At 36.0% G+C, this 19,923-nt stretch overlaps 1 protein-coding gene across 2 annotated transcripts in view; it reads right to left on the reverse strand.

The window, feature by feature from the left end:
- KIFAP3 (kinesin associated protein 3) overlaps window positions 1-19,923 on the reverse strand; it is a 136,961-nt gene that overhangs the window by 45,103 nt on the left and 71,935 nt on the right. For both annotated transcript variants that reach the window (XM_040986822.1, XM_040986823.1), the window contains exons 16-18: window positions 14,006-14,104; window positions 12,798-12,883; window positions 1,671-1,860 (exon numbers count right to left, since the gene is read on the reverse strand). In XM_040986822.1, the coding sequence (XP_040842756.1) occupies window positions 1,671-1,860; window positions 12,798-12,883; window positions 14,006-14,104 (375 nt within the window). The remainder of the gene's footprint in view (window positions 1-1,670; window positions 1,861-12,797; window positions 12,884-14,005; window positions 14,105-19,923) is intronic.

The following is a 19,923-nucleotide window of genomic DNA, read 5'->3' on the forward strand; positions in this document are numbered from 1 at the left end:
GAAAGGGCTATTAATCTTTTATTTTGCAAAGGAGGTTACCTTATATCAGAGAGAAGATACGATATTTGTCCTTTTGAGATTGGCTTATTTCACTGAGTATAATGGTTTCTAGTTGGGACCATTTGGTTGCAAATGGTAGAATTTCTCTGTTTTTAATGGCTAAGTAATATTCCATGAAATAGATGTACTATAGTTTCCATATCCATTCCTCTTTTGATGGGCATCTGTGTTGTTTCCATGTCTTTGCTATTGTAGATTGTGCTACACTATTATAAAAATATGGGAGGAACCAGTGGCAGAGGGGAGGAGATTTGGGAAGGAGATAAGGGAAATTTCAGTCTATGAATTGTATCATAAGATAATTTGAATTACTGCCTGAGAAATGGCTACCCATGCACCTTTACAACATAGCACACCATTTATTTTATCTCAGAAATCTCTCCTCATCTCCAGACTGGATTCAGTTTCTTATTGAATACTGTCATTTCAACTTATTTCTTGTAAAATCTATTACAACTGTAATTAAATCAAAATACTTAATGACTTCCCTAAGAAAACATGAGCAAGCAAAACAAAATTCTTCACTCCTTCTCTTCAACTAAATGACTTCAACAAATTAACATAAATACTTGCAATGGGAAGGCTGTGTTGTGGTAAAACAGGTTAAGCTACCACCTGTAATACCAGCATCCCACATGGACACAAGTTCTAGTCCTGGCTGTTCCGCATCTGATCCAGCTCCCAGTTAATGCACCTGGCGAAGCAGCAGAAAACCGTTCAGGTGCTTGGGCCCTTGCACCCCAGTGGAAGAAGCTCCTGGCTCCCTTGCACTCCTGTGGAAGAAGCTCCTGGCTCCCTTGCACCCCTGTGGGAGAAGCTCCTGGCTTTGTCCTGGCCGATTCCTGGATGTTGCAACCACCTGGTGAATCAGCAGATGAAGACTTTAAATCTCTCCCTCTCTCCCTATAACTCAGCTTTTCAGATAAAGAAAGAAACCTTAAAAAAATACTGGCATTAATGAAAAACACAAAAAGCTACAGTATAAATTTTTTAATTATCCAATTGTATGCCAAATTTCACCCCTGGAAAAAGGAACCAACATGGTTATCTACTATATGAAATACTAAATTTTATGTAGAACAAATTAGCAGTTTAGATGGTAAACAAGATTGTTATAATGTGCCTTAATCTTTTCAACACTTTGAAAATAATTTAGTAATTTGAAACTTAAGCAAAATCAGCAGAAATTAAACTTTTAAGATTACATACATAGAAAATGATCATAATAGCTTATACATTTTAAAAAATGCAGATTGGAGAAAAATGAATACTACACTTTCCAACAGAAGTCAGAATCTTTAAGATGTCAGTTTCAGTTTCACATTCTGGAGAGTAAGAAACTTGTCAGAGTAACTCATTTTCCTGACCACAGATTTTTTTTTTCCTTTCTTTTTTTTTTTTTTATGGAGAACCACTCGGAAAAAAAGTAGTGCTTTAATAGGCTTTGTTTGTTGAACATATACATTGCACGTGGAACCATTAACAAAAGATGATTTATATACTAAGGGATTTTTTTTTACAAAGCAGAAGTGTGTGCAAGGTGGCAGGCTAAAACCCACAACTATAGCACTCAGGCACAGGGCTTGTTATTGTCTTGCTCATCACCGTACCTGAGTTGTAGAAAAGGTCAGGTCTTTCGAGAATATCTCCCTCATGGATGTATGGCTCAATTCGGTCATCACCATACAGATACTGCTCACTCTCATCCATCTGACGACTCTCCACCATTTCCAGCCACTGAGAATTATGCCAGCGGAACTTCTCGCTCTGAATTTTCTTAGCCCATTCTTCATCATATTCCTATGGGAAAACAAGTAGGCAACTATTGGTATATAGTTTCTGCTTTGGAACTTAGGCAGCGACACTTTATGACATGAGAAGAAAACTGTAAGGGTTTTCATTTGGGTTAAAGGGAATAATAAAAAACAAACAAACCTGTCTATAACTACTAAAAAGGAATTAGATACATATATTAAGGAAATATCTGGACTAGTAATCAATAATGCCAATGACAGTCACCAGAGAAGTTTAAATTTTACAAAATAACACCTGAATGTTATCTAAATATTTCTAAGAGTTTAGGTAAGTAACCAGACTTTAGCTTCTAGGTATTTCTTGTGCCTACAATTATTTCTGGCATTAGTGGACAGGAGGCTATCCTTCAAATGACCTCATTTGTTATGCCATCAGTACAGATTACTGATTTGGGCGTAAGAATCACCAGAAAAAATTTCCTTTAATTGCTGAAATGGTTTACTACAAAAAATAGCATGATTTAATTTTGTTGTTTCAATTATACAGTATTTTCTTATTTAGTGAACCAAAATCCAAAATAGCCTTAAATCCCAGACATTTTCAGCATGAACATGATACTCAAAAAATTGTGGACTCTGAAGCATTGTTTGAAACTATTTTCTGATTTGAAAGGCATTTTTGGACAGAGTGGGACAGAGACATCGTGCAGAGATCTTGAATCGGTTGGGATTCACTCCCCGAACGCCGGCAGTGAGGTACAGGAACTCCATCTGGCTCTCCCACGAGGGTGCAGGGGTTCAGACACCTGGGACAGTTTCTGCTGCTTTCCCAGGCACGTTAGCAGGAGCTGCCTCAGAAGTGGAGCACTTGTAACATAAAAAGTTCTTGGTAAACGCCTCTGAAGAACAAACAGGCACAGCTCCTAAATTCAGCTACAGTTACAATCCATTGATCATCGGACCTTTTCCGTAAGTCATGGTTATTTGTGACTAGTATGAACACTTAACGATAGATACAATGATACATGGAAAAAATTCCACATATATTTTGCTTTCGTAACTCTAGAGTGCTTACTTTTAAATTCCTATGTCATTTCTTGAAATATACAGTTATACCTGTCTAAAATGAGAGTCAAAAGGGTGCCAAGCAAAAGCCTTGTTAAGCAGGAGGTGGATAAAACATATATTCTAGTCAAATGCTGAATTTTTACCTAACTTAAGTTCAAGGAAAAAAATCACTAGAGAATAAATACCTGGGATGTAAAAAAATGTATGGAATTTTACAGCAGATATTTATTACATTTTCTCATTAAAATTTTAAAAGTTCAATTTAGTTTGCACAACGTAAGAATTTATCAATAAGTCTGTAAGTAGCTTTAACTGTTAGACTGTATGCTCCGTATTGCACATTAAAAAAATAGACATTTCCTTTTTATTAAATTGGAGAAGACAGAATATATATATGTGTGTGTGTGTATATATATATGTATATTTCATATATTGCCTCCACCAAACTAACTGGGCTTTCCTTTTGTAATAGTGCCTAATATCCTATTACTTGTCAATGTATTTCCCAATATAATTACTTAAAACTAAAGTGAATAAAAGCTATTATAAATATTGCATTTTACTTTCATTAAACATTTGCAATTCAACTTACAGAATTTCAGTATTTGCAATACTAAAGATCTTTCACCCGAGGTTTATGTATAATGTTAACCTGTTTTTGAAAGCGATATAAACGAAACCAAATACCATACCTTTAAAATTTTTGTGGTTACTGATTAGATGTGATAGTAATTAAAACAGTCATCTAATCATTGGGCACACCCAGACTGCTCTGATAAAATGACAGAATACATAAAGTGTTTAGAGCTATTAATATTCATGAATTCAAGTATCAGCTTTCTAAAACAGGTGCTATAATTACTGGCATTTTACCAAGGAGAAAATGAGGCCCAGAATGTTGAAGTAACTGGACCCAGGGATTATAGCCATTTGTGACTTTTACAGTAATTTAAACCCAAGGCCTGTGGAACAAACTGTTCAACAGAAGATAAATGAACATGTGTAAGGGTCACTGAGAATGGACTCTTGACCGAGTGAGATTATACCAAATGACTTCTCAGGTCAATTTTCAGCTCCAGGATTTTGTGAATGAGGTGAATGTTGATTAAGCCTAGATAGTGGAAGAATTAGCTGCTGGTCTGCTAAGTGCAACATTTTGTTCCCAGTGATATTATTTCCGATCTAGCCACACTCAAAAGGGTAGTAGGAAAGAGGGAGTTGTAAATAATAAGCAGAGATGCTTCAATTAGCAGTTTTGTTGGTAATTGATTTTGGTGAGTCATACTGGGTGCGCAAAATTAAATGAAATATTGTGCTGCCTAATTATGTGCTAACACTGTGATCAGCTTCAAAGCAATTTAGCCTAAATGCTTTATATAACTCTGAATTGCTTTAAAATTTTATTTTCAAAGTACAGTTTTTGGTTTCTATGTGGCTCTTGGCATATGCTCAAATAGTTAGCTGTAAGCAGATATATCATCATATTTGAAGCAGCCTTATAGTTGGAAAAAAGAATGAACCTACTGTAGTCATTGAGCTCAAGCTCCTAATGCATAAGAGCAAAACAACACAGCATGTTTCAGAGAAGTATATCTGCATACAAATTAGCTTTTCATCAAGAAAAGTTAGTCACATGCCTTATAATACTATAAATCATAATGAAGGCATATTAAATACTGGTATATATTGTTGTTTCTTAACTGCTCGCTTCACTTGACTCAAGAGCCATAAAGCTGTTTGCAGGGGTTGGAATATGTGCATTGTGGCACTGGATGTTAAGCCACGGCTTTGGGACATCTGTATCCTTGCCTCTGCTTCTGATTGAGCTTCCTGTTCATGCACATGATGGGAAAGGCTTGGGTCCCTGTCACCCATAGAGAACCATATGATGTCCTAGGCTCCTGGTTTCAGTGTGGCCAGTTCAGGCTTTTGCAGACATTTGAATCAGCAGATGGAAGCAGTCTCTCTGTCACTCTGGCTTTTAGATAAAAATTTTAAAACTAAATAAATAAAACTAACTTTTCAGGCCCAGTGCAATGGCTCAATGACTAAATCTTCACCTTGCTAAACACTGGGATATATTTTGTGCTCTGGTTTATGTCCCAGCTGTTCCACTTCCTATCCAGGTCCTTGCTTTGGGCCTGGAAAAGCAGTAGATGGCAACCCAAAAAAGCAGTAGAGGGTGGCCCCAAGCCTTGGGGCCTTACAACCTTGTGGGAGACCTAGAAGAACCTCCTGGCTCCTGGCTTTGGATCAGTTCAGCTCCACTGGGGAATGAACCAGTGGACATATCTCTTTCTCTATGTAGATCTGCCTATCCAATAAAAGAAATAAAATAGTAAAAATAAAGATGGCCCCAAACCTTGTGCCCCTGCACTCATGTGGGAATCCTGGAAGAAGCTCCTGGTAGATTTCAGATTGGCTTGGCTTTAGCCATTGGCCATTTGAAAAGAAAACCAGTGGATGGAAGATCTTTCTGTCTCTCCTACTCTCTGTTAATCTGGTTAAAAAGAAAACGTTAACTTTTCAGTTTAGTAGAAGATTCATAATATTTTAATTATACTTTTACATTTTGTTATTTTGCTTTCTTCCTTTTTCTATACTTGTCATGTCATGATACATTTATATATCAGAAAGTTAAACATGTAACATTGAAATAAATGACTAGGCCTTTGTAATAAATTGGGGACAGATAAAAGGAGGGGAGAACCTGGGGTAGAGGTGATTCCCAATGCATGTAATCTGTACTCTGTGAAAAAATAAATCTGTATAAACAAAACATTAAATTCACTGCTACCTACTTACTATTGTTTCATTTAAATGGTCATTTTAAGATTAAAAATGTGATAAGGGAATCTTCAAAACAATAAAGGTATGGCTTTTTAAGGGAATCTTCAAAACAATAAAGGTATGGTTTCCCATGACAAAATCTCTGGCCTCAGCTACCTTCTATACACACTCCGGAAATAGTCAATGAATACAGTTTCACTGTCATGGCAAAGTCACAGTTTATTTGTATCTTGGAGCACGAATTTATAGATACTAATTATTTAAGATGTTGTAATTCAATGGCGGTGGATTAGGAAATGAGGAGAAATTAGAAGGTTAGTTTCCAGTCCTCCCTCTGTTGCTAACCAGAGATTACTAAATTTCTAAAAATACTTTATTGTTTTACTTCTGGGTCTCAGGTTTCATTCATAAGGTTAAACAAATCTAAAACTTAATGTTATGATTCTCATCATTGCTTCAGACAAGTGCTAAAATAATCATCTCAAATGAATGAAAATTTAGGCAAAATGGGCAAATTTCTTCAAAAAATTAAGCAATAACTCCAGATGAATATCCAGTGTCAAATTTCAAAATCAAATTTAAACACATATCAGTTAAAATAAACTCTGTCTAACATCCCTATCTTATATTATCTATTCCTCCCTTGTACCCTGCAACCATGTCAGGAAATGACTATGAGAATTCCCAGTCCAATTATAATCATATACTTTAAAAAAAGTTTTTCTGGAAATACCCTAGGTACAGTTATTTTTTTCCCACTTTTGAAGCAGTACTTTTTATAAGATGCACAGCCTTGTGTCCTGGTTTTGAGACTTAAGCTTCCCCCATATTTAAAGGAAGATATGTTTCTTCCATTTTTGTCTCAAATCCCAACATTAGGATCTTAAGCATTCATCAGTTCATTTAAATTCTAAAGTGTCATGAAGGACTATGGTTTGATTTTACATGGAATGTGCCACCCCTTTTGAAGTCCTACATCATTTTGTTTACTACTTAAAACACTGAAACATTATGAAGACTTAACCAGCCCATTATCAGAGCCTGTTCACTATCAGGGAAACTCTTTGTCACTGGTTTCCGTCACACCTTGTATCTGATTAACACGCTATAGGATAACACAGAGCTACATAGATCTGCTTTCTGTTCTGACATAACTGATGGAAAACAGATTTTACTTTCCTCTTTAATGTGGCAGCCCCCTAATTGAGACTGTAATATGGCTTATTTAATACAATCTTCATGCTAAATTAAACCAGGCCTAAAGTAATTTAGTTGCTCATTAAGATTAACATAGTAGCCACTAGAAGGATATTTTTTATATCTCAGGAAATAATTCTCTCAATGACACACATATACAGATATACACCTGACTAAACAGGACACAGTAAAATATTTTTATGTACATATTATTTCTCAACAATATTGTCTTGAATGTTGACCCTTAGTCTTGAAGACGGCATTTTCCAACCACTGGGGAGGCTAACCTGTGCAATATTATGTCATGTACCATGCCAAGCCAGAACACAAATGAACAGATAAAACTAAATGAAATTTATTTAAGTAAGAAATGATCAATGTTCTCATTCATCCTATGCTTCAGAGCCTCTCAGTCCAACTACTAATAATTTAAAAAATAAAATGCCTCAGGAAAAGTGAAGATATATACATTCACATACACACAAATTGTGTTAAGTTCAAAGAAGCTAGAAAATATCCTAAATTCCTGTCTCTTTGCTTATGCAACATAAAAAAAAATAAGACAGATAGCTAATCAAGCCTATCCTACTGAACTCCAGTTGGACTGCATGGAAAAGCATACATACAAAAATGTCAAACCTATATTAAGAAGTTAAAATTTTCCAAGACTGCAAAAGAAGCAGAAACAAGTTCTAACTGCTCTGCAAATATATGTTAGAAGTTTCTGTCAATAATTCATTTGAAAAACCTTGTTTTGTGTCCTTATCCAACCCATAGGCCAACAAAAAGAAACTATCATCGACCCATTTTACCTACCCGCACTTTTAAAAGCTTGAGTCCTAATCCTAATGCTACCCTTAACCTTACAAAAACTTCTCTCATATGTTCAAAATATGGAGAGATGCTTTTATGCTTTTTACAAGCACTCTTCTTGGCTGGCAATAGCATTAATATATCCAGATTTTTTTTTTTTTTTTTTTTGGTCTTGCGACCCTTTCCTGCTATTTTAATGAGGACCATGACCTTTGAGGATTTATCTCATGTTAACAGACAAGTCTTAATGACAATCTTTATATGACATTAGGGGAAGACAATACCTTATTTTCCAATGTTAAAGTACCAGGGCTAGGCATTAATTAAAATTTATCAAAACATGATTCCCATGTGAGTTAGCATAAAACAAGAACTGCAATTCAAAATCTTGTTTCAAAATCTCATTTTGTTTCAAAATCTCATTCAAATCAGTCACTGCACCAATGAAACACTTGCCTGTCTCAGAAGAGAAAGACAAGAGATATCAATTTCATCAGAGAAAACATTTGTATTTCTGTTTCCATACACATCTGCAAATAATGTGTCACTAACACAGAAAAATTTACAATAGTATTGCTCCTGGAACACCAGTCTTTATATTTAGACAAGAGAAACCTCGTGTTCTCAAGATACGTTTTCAATAGTGTAGATGGTAAACTCTTATTCTAGGGGCTTTGTGTCAAGTGTTGTATTCCTACTGTCTGTCTTGGTGTTCTACGCATCGTATATGCTTTATAAAGATGTACTTAATGTTTGGTAACTCAGATATGTCAATGGAGGAATATGTTTATCCATAAGGGAGAAAATTTTCTTTTGAGCTCACATATTTTACATGAAGGTGAGGGAATACTAAAGAATAAAAATATAATTGGGTTTTTAGATGCTCTTTAGCTTAGATGTATAATTTTTCCTTTCGTGATTCCCAAGGTTTAGAAGGAAAAGGCTATGGTCAACTTGCTTGTTATTGCTTTGGAAGACTAAGTAGCTAGGGTTCTCCATCTGCCTCCCTGCTCTTCTCTGTATTCACACTCCGTTTTCAGCCTCATCAAGCTGCAAAGCAACTAGCTGATGAGGACACGAGGGCTGTATGATGTAATTATTGTTACATAATCACACTTAATACCAGAATACTACCACTAACGGTGTTAAGGATATAATCACTAGTATAATACATATATAATTTGGGGGACAGGTTCTTTACTTAAGAGGCCTATATTTCCCCCTGAGAGCTATAAGCTATGTAATTTTTCTTGATATTATGTAGTGTCTTGAGTAGCAAAGCAGCGCTTAAACAAAGTGGCCTTGAGAGACACAGATTCCCACTCTTTCAGTCAAATTTAGATTTTTATTGTCCAGTATAGTGATTCTGACAATAATAGGAAATCAAAAGCTAGATACATAAATAGTCTTAAGAAGTCCTTTGCCTAAGTCCCTATGCAGGTTTTTTGGGAACCATTTAAAATGTTCACTTAACCATTACTGTACCATTTAGACAAAGACTACTCTCCTTTGTTAGTCTTTTTCTAGAATTTACTGTATTTGTCGAGTCTGATCAAAGTGTCTTTTGCTTCAAGTTAAGTCAATTTCTTCTTGTTTCACTCTTTAAGAGAGTTCAGGACAAGCAATTAGCACCCCTAGGTGTGACCTATAACAAAGCCTAGGCTTAAAGCATCAGAGATTGGCAGCTATTACCAAGACGAACTGAGAAACCGTCTCCACACATGGATGAAATAAATGGTTCACACTTCTAGTGTCTCCACATTATGATGCTCAGCAAGACAAAGGAGTATAATTTTTGTCTGACAATTTATAAATTGATTCCAAATCCAAGTAAGTCATCATGGACTCTGACTATTTAACAGATAAAGCTTTCCAAACTGTTAGACCTTCCTACTTCCTATTTAAAGGTCCTAATACAGGTCCCTCAGTTAATTGTCTTGTGCAATTAGTGGGTACAACATGAAGTTTAAAGTGCTAAATCTAGCCACTTTGCAGGACAACTTCCAATATAAACCGAACTGTAATATATCTGGCAAAAATACATTTCTAAATAACTTCTAACAGTTAAATTTCAAATGATGAATGGATAATCTTCCAATGTTATTTTTAAAAATTAAAATAATAAGAAAGTAATACAGATATTTAATTGTCACAAGGAAGGTAAATGTTAAAATATTTTTTTGATATATAAATCTTTTGATGACTAGACTTGAATTTAAATTATGGTCTAGCTTAAACAAAAACATTGAATATTCATCATGTGATAGGTGCTTTATATATACATACATATTTCTATCATCTTTAAAATAACTGTTGTAAAATAGATCTTCAATAGCTATAGAATTTGCTTGATTTAGCAGGCAGAATTATAATTGAAAATAGTGTCCAGATGTACTGTTAAATAAGGTCAAGCTGCTACTTTAGTAATACAAATGACTGTATCTAAGACAAGAAACTGAATGAACAAAGAGGCGGAGAAAAATATTTGGCTATATATGACAATTCCCTACTGTCAAGCTAAAATTGATATAGATGCTTCCTGTCTTTCAGAAACATGCATGGAAAGGTGAGGAAATAAGTCTTCCACTAGAAGGGTGGGATGTTTCTTCTAGAAACTGGGACTGTTAAACTTAGATTTTCTAAGTACTTTTTTTTTTTAAAGATTTATGTTTATTATTTTTTATTGGAAAGGCAGATATACAGAGAGGAGAGACAGAGAGGAAGATCTTCCGTCCGATGATTCACTCCCCAAGTGAGCCGCAACGGGCCGATACTATGCCGATCCAAAGCCAGGAGCCTCTTCCGGGTCTCCCACGCGGGTGCAGGTTCCCAAAGCTTTGGGCCGTCCTCGACTGCTTTCCCAGGCCACAGGCAGGGAGCTGGAAGGGAAGCGGGGCTGCCGGGATTAGAACCGGCGCCCATATGGGATCCCGGGCGTGCAAGGCGAGGACTTAACCACTTGCGCCACCACGCCGGGCCCTCTAAGTACTTTTTTAGGCTAAAGTTTCCTGAAGCATGAAATCATCCAGAAATTACTTGGTATAATATCCAAAGTATTCCTTATAAAATTCATTGTAGGATGTGGAAGCCTCCAAAGATTGTTTAATCAGCAATGTAAAATTAAAGAAATGTAGGGCAGGGTTACTTTAGTATCACAATATAGCAACAGAGCAGCAAGAATTAGCAAAGGTTGCAAGTGGGGTGGGGCAAATGAAGAAATGAAACAAAATGCATTAAAAATATATGGTTCTAGAAAGAGAAGATTTAAAAAAAAAGATTTATTTTATTTTTATTTGACAGTTAGATAGAGAGAGGAAGAGAGACAGAGAGGAAGATCTTCTGTCTACTGATTCACTCCCCAAGCAGGCACAACGGCTGGCGCTGAGCTGATTCGAAGCCAAATGCCAAGAGCCACTTTGAGTCTCCTATGCAGGAACAAGGTCCCAAGGCTTTGGACCACCCTTGACTGGAGAGTGGAGACACAGGATAGGAACAACTCAAGTTTAAGAAGAAACTTGAGGGCAGGTGTTTGGTGCGCAGCTGTTGCTTAGAATGTATACCATGTTAAAATGCATTGTCTGAGTCCCAGATCCTTTACTTTGCTGCAGTTTCCTATTACTGTGCACTTTGGCTGGCAGCAGACAGCTAGGCTACATGGATCCCTGCCAGCCATCCGGGAGACTGAGGATGAGTTTTAGGTTTTTCTAGCTTTGGACAGGCCTCGCATTTTGGGGAGGAACCAGGGGATGAAAGATCTACCACTGCTTCCTTAAAATAATATTAAATATTATAAAATAATATATGTGTAATATGTAATATACATAATATATATGCCCAACTCAGCTTTAATATTTAATATTCTTTTATAAGAATTGGCCATATTTTTTGAATCATCATTAGCTTTGACTATAAGCTAAAGACACTTACTAAGTAAACCTACACCTATCATCTCACATATGTCTTTCATCAAAATAAGGTAGATTAAAAACATATAGTACTTTATGAAGTTTCTTATTCTAATAATGTATTCCTCATATAACACAGTGATCTATTACAAAAGAGTACATAGCCATGATGTTATTCTCTAAGAGTATTATTTTGTGTTCAAAAGCTCTGTGACCAGATGCCAATATGTATAAAATAGTTTGGGAGAACAAGGATTTCATAATACAATTCCTCTATCCTTAAGGAGCAAAGCTCACATGTCAATGCTACCATTAAGTTCTAAACTAGGAATAAGGTTTCAGTTGAATCTAGGAAGCAGTACTCCAGGTTTCTCATGTGTGTAGCAGGGACCCAACAACATCAGTCATCATCTGCTGCCTCTCAGGGTACACAACAGTAGGAAAATGAGAGGAGCAGTGGAGTGGGGACTCAAACTCAGTTGCTCATTGGATGCTGGCTATGCAAAAGGCATCATAACTAGGCCAAACACCTGATCTAAGTTAGTGTGAAATTACTGAGTAGGTTATAAGGAAGAAACATTTTAAAAGGTGAATCAATCCAATTCAATGAAGGAAGCAAAGTATGTAGCACAGGAAAATCAATATTCAAAGTAAGCCAGCATCTAGCGCACCCCAGTCGAAGGCCTACAAGCAGAAGTGATGGTGGGCAGCGTAATTTGTGCAGAGAAGTTACCAGCGTTAGCAAGTTCCTTAGATTATCCACTTTAATATCCCTCTACTCAAGGATTTTTAAAAAAACCTTTTAAGTCATGAATGCTATATTTCCCATTACCCAAATGCAACTTATAAATCTAGAAATCTGCCAAACATTACCAAGTATCTAAAAGTGAATGACACAATTTATGTTTAACTGTTAAACCGCAAAGCTGACTGTATGCATTCTGAAAACCTATAACCACAGTCACTGTTCCTACAGAGAGGTGAGAGGTAGATCAGCCTGAATATGTACAATCCTTGAGGAGTTTCTGGTTGAAACTTGAAAACCAATGGATTTAATGTCTAGAAAATAAATTTAGTATTATTGTCTTTCCTGAACAGTCCTAAAACATAAAGTTACATTTATAGTCAATGATAGCTTAAAATAAGTTTATAACTTTTAATTCCCAAAATGAAATCTACTACAATTTATGTTGAAATTATAATTACTTACCGCTATAATATCTAATGTATTATCGCAGACCTTTCTGATTTCATTATTTTTATCATGCATCAGATCTATGAGATATGCTGGAGCCTCTGAATGAAAACAGTTAAAGATAAAAAATTTCAGTGTAGATGGTAGATATTCAATTACATTAGAAATTTCCAGATTTCTCTAACTTCAATTTCTAGATTGAAATTTAACTCTACATTTTAAAATAAGGTCATTGAAACAAGATAAGAGACATTTAAATACAAATAAAAAACAGTAGGTCTTTAAAAAGTACCAATGCCATTTTCTTGAAAATATGAAAATAACTGAAGAGGGCGCTCTAGAGTTGTATAAGTACAAAAGCTCTCTTGCTCTATTTTGCCTTTGTAAAAGTTGAAGAAAAATCATTTTGCACAAAAATAAACAGCAGAAAAGAATCACAGTCAAATCTCACATATGGTTATTAGAAGAAGAAGAAAAAGGGAAAACATGGTAACACACTTCCCCATAACAGAAATCTATAATTTAGTTTCAAAAGACTAAAAGAACTTAAGGACATAATATATATGAGCAAACCACACAAATGAGAACTAGAAAACCCACAGAGATAAAATAAACCAGGAAATAACTGAAAAAAAGGTAAAAATTATTTCAGATATGTAAAGGCTAAAATAATATGCGTAAATAAAAAAATCCTGTTGTAAATTTTAAATAAGCAACCTTTAAAACCAACAAGTAAAAATAATGACTTTGTTATATTATAAAAATATTATGAAAGTGAGGTGAAATTATGCTACTAAACAGAAAGTAACACAGAACATGGATAATCAACAAATGCCTGAGCTTCAGGAGAGAGACTTTTGAAGATATAACATATGTAGCCTATAGTTGGTAGTTGCAGTCATGGGGACTGATGTCCATTCCTTCGTAAAAAAAGACAAGAGGATCAAGAACAGGCCTAAGAGCATCCCATGCTTACGCTATGTCAGAGATTACTGATAAGCTTGTTAATAAGTTTCTTTGAATCACAACCTGACTTAATGGATTATTCTCTTTGTATCCTTATGTTGAATTGGGGTCAATAGTTTTATGGAAAACAATTTACTTCTAAATTCATTTTCAGGTTTTTTTTTTGCATAATTTCCACACTTGCAAGACAATAAACCAAGATATCTTTTCAGAGTACATGAAATGTCCTTATCGCAACATAAATACTGAAAGGATACGAGTTTCCTTGATTATAACATCTCTGGTTGCTTGGTGAAAAACCATCTGGTAGAACACATAAATTATCTGACACACAAATTCATCATCTTCTTGCTGAGCTAAATGAAAGGAAACACAATTTCAAATGAAAGAATACTATGTTTATATACCAAATTGGAGAACACTGAGGCGTGTGTCGTGGAGAAGCGGGGAAAACTAAAAGTGACAAGGAGGTTAAGTAAAGTACAAAAAGCAGTTGAGAGGCAGGTAACACGCCATCAGTGTCTCAATTCACAACCTTAATCAGTGTGGAAAGTTCATAAAGATTATTGTTGTGTTACATTGAAATACAAAGAAAAATGGGAAGCCTGAAAAAAGAACATTATGTGTTACTAGCTAGAAATTAAAACAACAACAACAACAACAACAACAAACCTTCATGGAAAGCTTAGGTAGTAACCCAGGAAGAACAGAGGGACAAGACTGGGGTAGAACAGAAACAGTATCCATATGTATTCACTTTCATCAATAGATAGAAACACTGCTGACATTCAGTAACTTCTATGATCCTAATGTAAAACAGTCACACTTAGCATCACTTTGTTTTGTTTACATTAGAATTTTTCAGAAAGTTCTAATTTGTGAAATAAATCTGGTTCTGTTTTGTTTTTCAAACGTTGATCTGTTGATTTTTTTTTTTTAAGGAAGATTTATTTTTATTGTAAAGGCAGATTTAGAGAGAGAAGGAAACACGGAGAGAAAGATCTTCCATCTGCTAGCTCAATTCCGAAATGGCTGCAATGGCCAGAACTGAGCTGATTCAAAGCCAGGAGCTTCTTACCATTTGCAGGAAGCTTTGATGGGAAGTGGAGCAGCCAGGACACAAACTAGTGTCCATATGGGATCCTACCATTTGCAAGGTGAAGAATAGCCAATGGAGACATTGCACCCAGGCCCTGATTTGTTGATCTTACATACTTACAGAACCATCTTTCAAGTTTTAAGTTTTTGACAGAAATTGTACTTTTATAAGAAGGCATTGCATTTGATTGAATGGAATGAAACACAAAAAGAAAACTATGGGATTGGCATTTGTGTTGCAGCAAATAAACCATATGGTTGCTGGTTCGAGACCAGGCTGCTCCACTTCTGATTCATCTCTCTCTGGTAGTGGAAGATGACTCAAGTCTACCTCCCACGTGGTTGACATGGATAAAGCAGCTGGCACCTAGGCGTATGTTGCCCAGCCCCAGCTGTTGACACTAACTGAGGAGTGAACCAGCAGATTGCAGGTCTCTGTCTCTTCTTCTCTGTTAAGTCTGACTTTCAAATAAACAAACAAATAAAATCTTTTTAAAAATTTTACAGAAAGCATAAAACAAGCAGCATTTTTGGGCCAGTGACGTGGTGTACTAGCTTAAGCCTCTGCCTGCTGTGCCAGCATTCCATACAGGTGTTCCAGTCCCAGCTGCTCACTTCCAATCCAGGTCCCTGATAACGTGTCTGGGAAAGCAGCAAAAGACTACCCACGTCCTCGGGCTCCCAGATCCACGTGAGAGACCCAGAAAAAGCTCAAGACTTCAGGCTTTGGGCAGGCCCAGCTCTGGTCATTGTTCCAAAGGGGAGTCAATCAACACATCTCTCTTTCTCTGTTCTCTTCTATGTAAATCCGCTATTAAAATAAAAGCAAATATTTAAAAAATAACAATTTTACTCCAATCTAAGTAATTATATTGTAAAAGGAGTATATGTAATTAAAGCTAAGAATAATATATCTGACCAGCTGACGTCCACTGATGAATGTATAATGCCAAGAATACAATTACTTACAGAATGTAATTTTAAGTACTGGTTATGAAATTTGGTCACTAACAGTGTATTTTGCTATTAATTATTGGCATGTTAGACTTCTAGGTCAACAGACCATCCATTTAGTTCTGTGGAAAAAACTCTGGCCTCTTAAAGTCCCACCTTTCCTAAAGGATTTCTTTCATCAACTTGCCAGAGTTGCACCAGGCTAAAATTTTGTTTATTTATTTCTTTTCTTTTCAGTTTCGTTTTGAAATTACTGATTAACATGTAATAACCACACAGCTCTATGGGATGAAGTACAATACTTCAAACCATGCTGGCAACATCCCTACATCCCTTTCCTTTCCCTGTGTTTGGAGACTATGAGCTCCTCTCACCCAGCTTTTTTCAATACAATTTACAATACATTATTGGGAATTATAGCTGCCACATCATGGTATGGGACACTAAAAATAACAGATTTCTTTTAAATCTATTTTAGTACCTTTTATGTCATCTCCCATGCTACACCTTTTGTGGTCTCTTTTAATCACTAAGTTTAAGGTAATATCATTCTTTTTTTTCCACAAATATTTATATTTTATTTGAAAGGCAGCTTTCACAGAGACAGAAGAAATGACAGAGAAGGTCTTCCATCAGCTGGTTCACTCCCCAAATGGCTGCAATGGCCAAGCTGCGCTGGTCCAAAGCCAAAAGCCAGGTGCTTCTGGGTCTCTCACATGGCTGCAGGGTCCAAAGACTTGGGTCACCCATTGCTGCTTTCTTAAGCTAAGTGGAAAGCTGGATCAGAAGTAGAGCAGTCAGGACATAAACTGGTACCCATACAAGATACTTGTGCCACAGAACATAGGATTAACCATGCTGGCCCTTAACATAGCTTTTTAAAATTTCTAGATCTCAGAGAACAGTCAGTAGGTGTATCTTTCTGTATTAGTTATTTTGCTACAAAATCATATTACATTCTATCTTGTTGCAAACTTAGAACTTCCTTTTTATGGCTGAATAATATTTCAACATATATTACATATCATATTTTACTTGCTTTTGCATTCAACACTAGATACCTAGGCTGTTTCCATCTCCTGCATGTTTTAAGTAGTGCTGCATTAAACATGAGTGCATTGTATCTGATTTGCTGATTTTATTTCCTCTGGGTATATGTACCCGGAATTGGAATGACTGGCTCAACTGGTAGAAAGATTTTAGCTTCTTAACAAATCTCCAGGTAATTTTCTACAATGATTACATGAATTCATATTCAAATCAACAGTGCATTAAATTTCCCTTTTCACATGCTTGTTTAATTTTGCCATCTGTTTTTTTTTTTTTAGCTTTTTGATAACAGTCATTTAAACTGGAGTGAAATAATACTTTACTGTGGTATGGATTTGCATTTCCTTGATGACTCCTGATTTTGATCATTTTTATGCGTGTCTATTGGTCATCTGCATTTCTTCTTGTCCGCTTACTAATTATATTGCTTGGGTTTATGTCAAGTGTTTTTGATTAATAAAAGATTTGTTGTTATGACAGGCAGAGTGACCAAAGGGTAGTGGAAAAGCAGGAAGGGAGGAAACGAGTGAGGGAGGAAGGAGAAAGAAAGAGAGAGAGAGATAGAGAGTGAGTCTTCTGTCCACTGGCTCACTCCCCCGTTACACCAGCTGGGACTAAGCAAGGCCAAGGCTAGGTTCTGTCAACACCTTTTAGGTCTCCCACTTGGATGGCAGGATTCAAATGCTGGTGCCATTTCCCTCTGTTTTTCCTGGTACAAATTTGCAAGGCACTGGACTGGAAGTGGAGCAACCAGGGATAAAGCCAGTGCCGATCCAGGATGCTGGTGCCAGTGTTAGCCTAACTGCTAGGCCACAATACTGGCCCCATAGTCCTGATACAGCCTCGACAGAATCCTTCGTCTGATGAAGAGTTTGCAAATATTTACTCCATTCTGTTGGCTGGCTGTTAATTTTATTGGTTATTTTCTTTCCAGTGCAGTAGCTTCTTACTTTGACATAATTCCATTTCTTGCCCTGTACTCTTGATTTCTTATGCAAAAAGTTGTTGCCTGAATGAATGTATTAATGTATTTCTTCTATGTTTTGTCTTAACAGTTTTATAAAATTCAATTTTTATACCTTAGTTTCGCCCATTTTGAACTGATTTATTTTTCATTATTATAAATTTTTTTTTTACACATTTATTATAATTCCCACCAAAATACCAATGACACTCATCTAAAAAGTAGGGAAAAACTCCTAAAATTCATATGGAAGCACCAACTACCTAAACAACCAAAGCAGTTTTGAGCAAAAAAGACAAAGCTGTTGGCATCACCACATCACTACATCAGATGCCAATGCATAACACAGAGCTACACTAACAAAGTTTTTTATGGTATCAGCACAAAAACAGAACAGAACAGTGATGGAATAGGATAGATTCTAGTACTGAACCCACACATCCACAGCTAACAGACTCTTGACAAACACACGCTGGAGAAAGGAGAGTCTTTTCAGTAAGTGTTAATGGGAAACCTGCATAGCCAAATACAGCAGACTGAATAAAACTAACAAATACATTGAAAAACTTCAGGAGGTAATTTCCTTTTAGGAAAGATTATGGTACCATGTCCACTAAGAAACTGGAGGAATTTGCACTGCTCCCAGAATTAAATTTCAATTCAAAGGTTATTTTCTTTCTTTCCATTTTAAGGTTTGTTTATTTTTAAAAGGCAGATTTATAGTGTGACACATCTTCCATCCACTGGTTCACTCTCTAAACGGCCAAAATGACCAGAGCTCAACCAATCTGAAGCCAGGAGCCAGGAGCTTCTTCCGTGTCTACCTGGGTACAGGGCCCCAAAGCTTTGGGCTGTCCTGACTGCTTCTGAGATCACAAGTGGGGAGCTGGATTGAAATAGGAGTCGCTGGCCAATAACTGGTGCTCCTATGGGATGCCGGCATTTGTAAGGGAAGGGTTAGCAGTTATGTCATCACGCTAGCCCCAGCAAGATTATTTTCCAATTAAAATCTTCCCATTATTCTCATTACTAGCTTGGTATAGTATTTCCTCATTCGACAACGTTTTAGTTTTGAGAATTTATATATTTCTTAATGAGAATATTATATAGTCTCTGGGACTGTGGTAATGTCATGTTGGATGACATAGAAATATAACAGCACTGTGTACCGGCTCTGCTGGCTCACTGTCTCAGCTCCCTTGACTGAAGCAGCACGAACAGAAATCTTTTTGCTTCAACTTAGTTTCTATTCCTGCTCTGTTAAGTACGATGCCTTTACCTTCATTCCCTATTACCTAACCTCTCTTTCATTGTTGTTAATCTGAAAGTGTACGGCTGTGACATGGGTGTGCCAAAGAAAATGCATACATAATACAGTTCTGAGAAGGAGTACTTTAAATACTGTTTTCTTATCTTCAGATGACTAAAGTTCAATACATTAGAGAACTTAAAAATAAAATAAAAAAAAACCTCAAAAGATAAAAAAATGCAAAGTTTGAAATAGACACTTGATTTTAATGGCCATACCTAAATGGTCACTAAATACAAACACGTGCTTGACATTTTAGACATTAGGGAAAATGCAAAAACAAAGTACAGGAAGGTGCCACTACAGAAAGGCTGCAAGGAAAGGAGCTGACAATCCGCAGGGTTGCTGGTGATCCAGATATCAACATTTGCTTCTACATTGTACTGGGACCAACATTTGGCAAAACAGACTGACAACATTTACAGAAACCAAACACAGGCAAATACTGTCCCAGTAATTCTAATCCTAGGTACATGTCTAACACAAATGAGTACATATGTTCACCAAATGAGAGGTTTAAGGATGTTAACTGGGGTTCTATTTAAAGTAAGTTTTCTCCTCCTCCTCCTAAAACTTAACTGTATAATCAATCAATAGTAGAAAGAATAAATAGTTCTACATTTGTATAATATATAATAATGAAAATGAATACATTTCTGTATTCTAAGGAGATGACTCTCAAAATATAATGTAGGAAAAATTAATAATATTTCATGCATGTAAAGTTCAAAATTGAGAAAAGCACATTTGAAGATGGGAAAGGGATACACTTTTAAGATGATGGTCGTGTTTTATTTCTT

The sequence above is a fragment of the Ochotona curzoniae genome, unplaced genomic scaffold (assembly GCF_017591425.1).
Source record: "Ochotona curzoniae isolate NIBS_2020 unplaced genomic scaffold, NIBS_Ocur_1.0 contig_4558, whole genome shotgun sequence".
Classification (NCBI taxonomy): Eukaryota; Metazoa; Chordata; class Mammalia; order Lagomorpha; family Ochotonidae; genus Ochotona; species Ochotona curzoniae.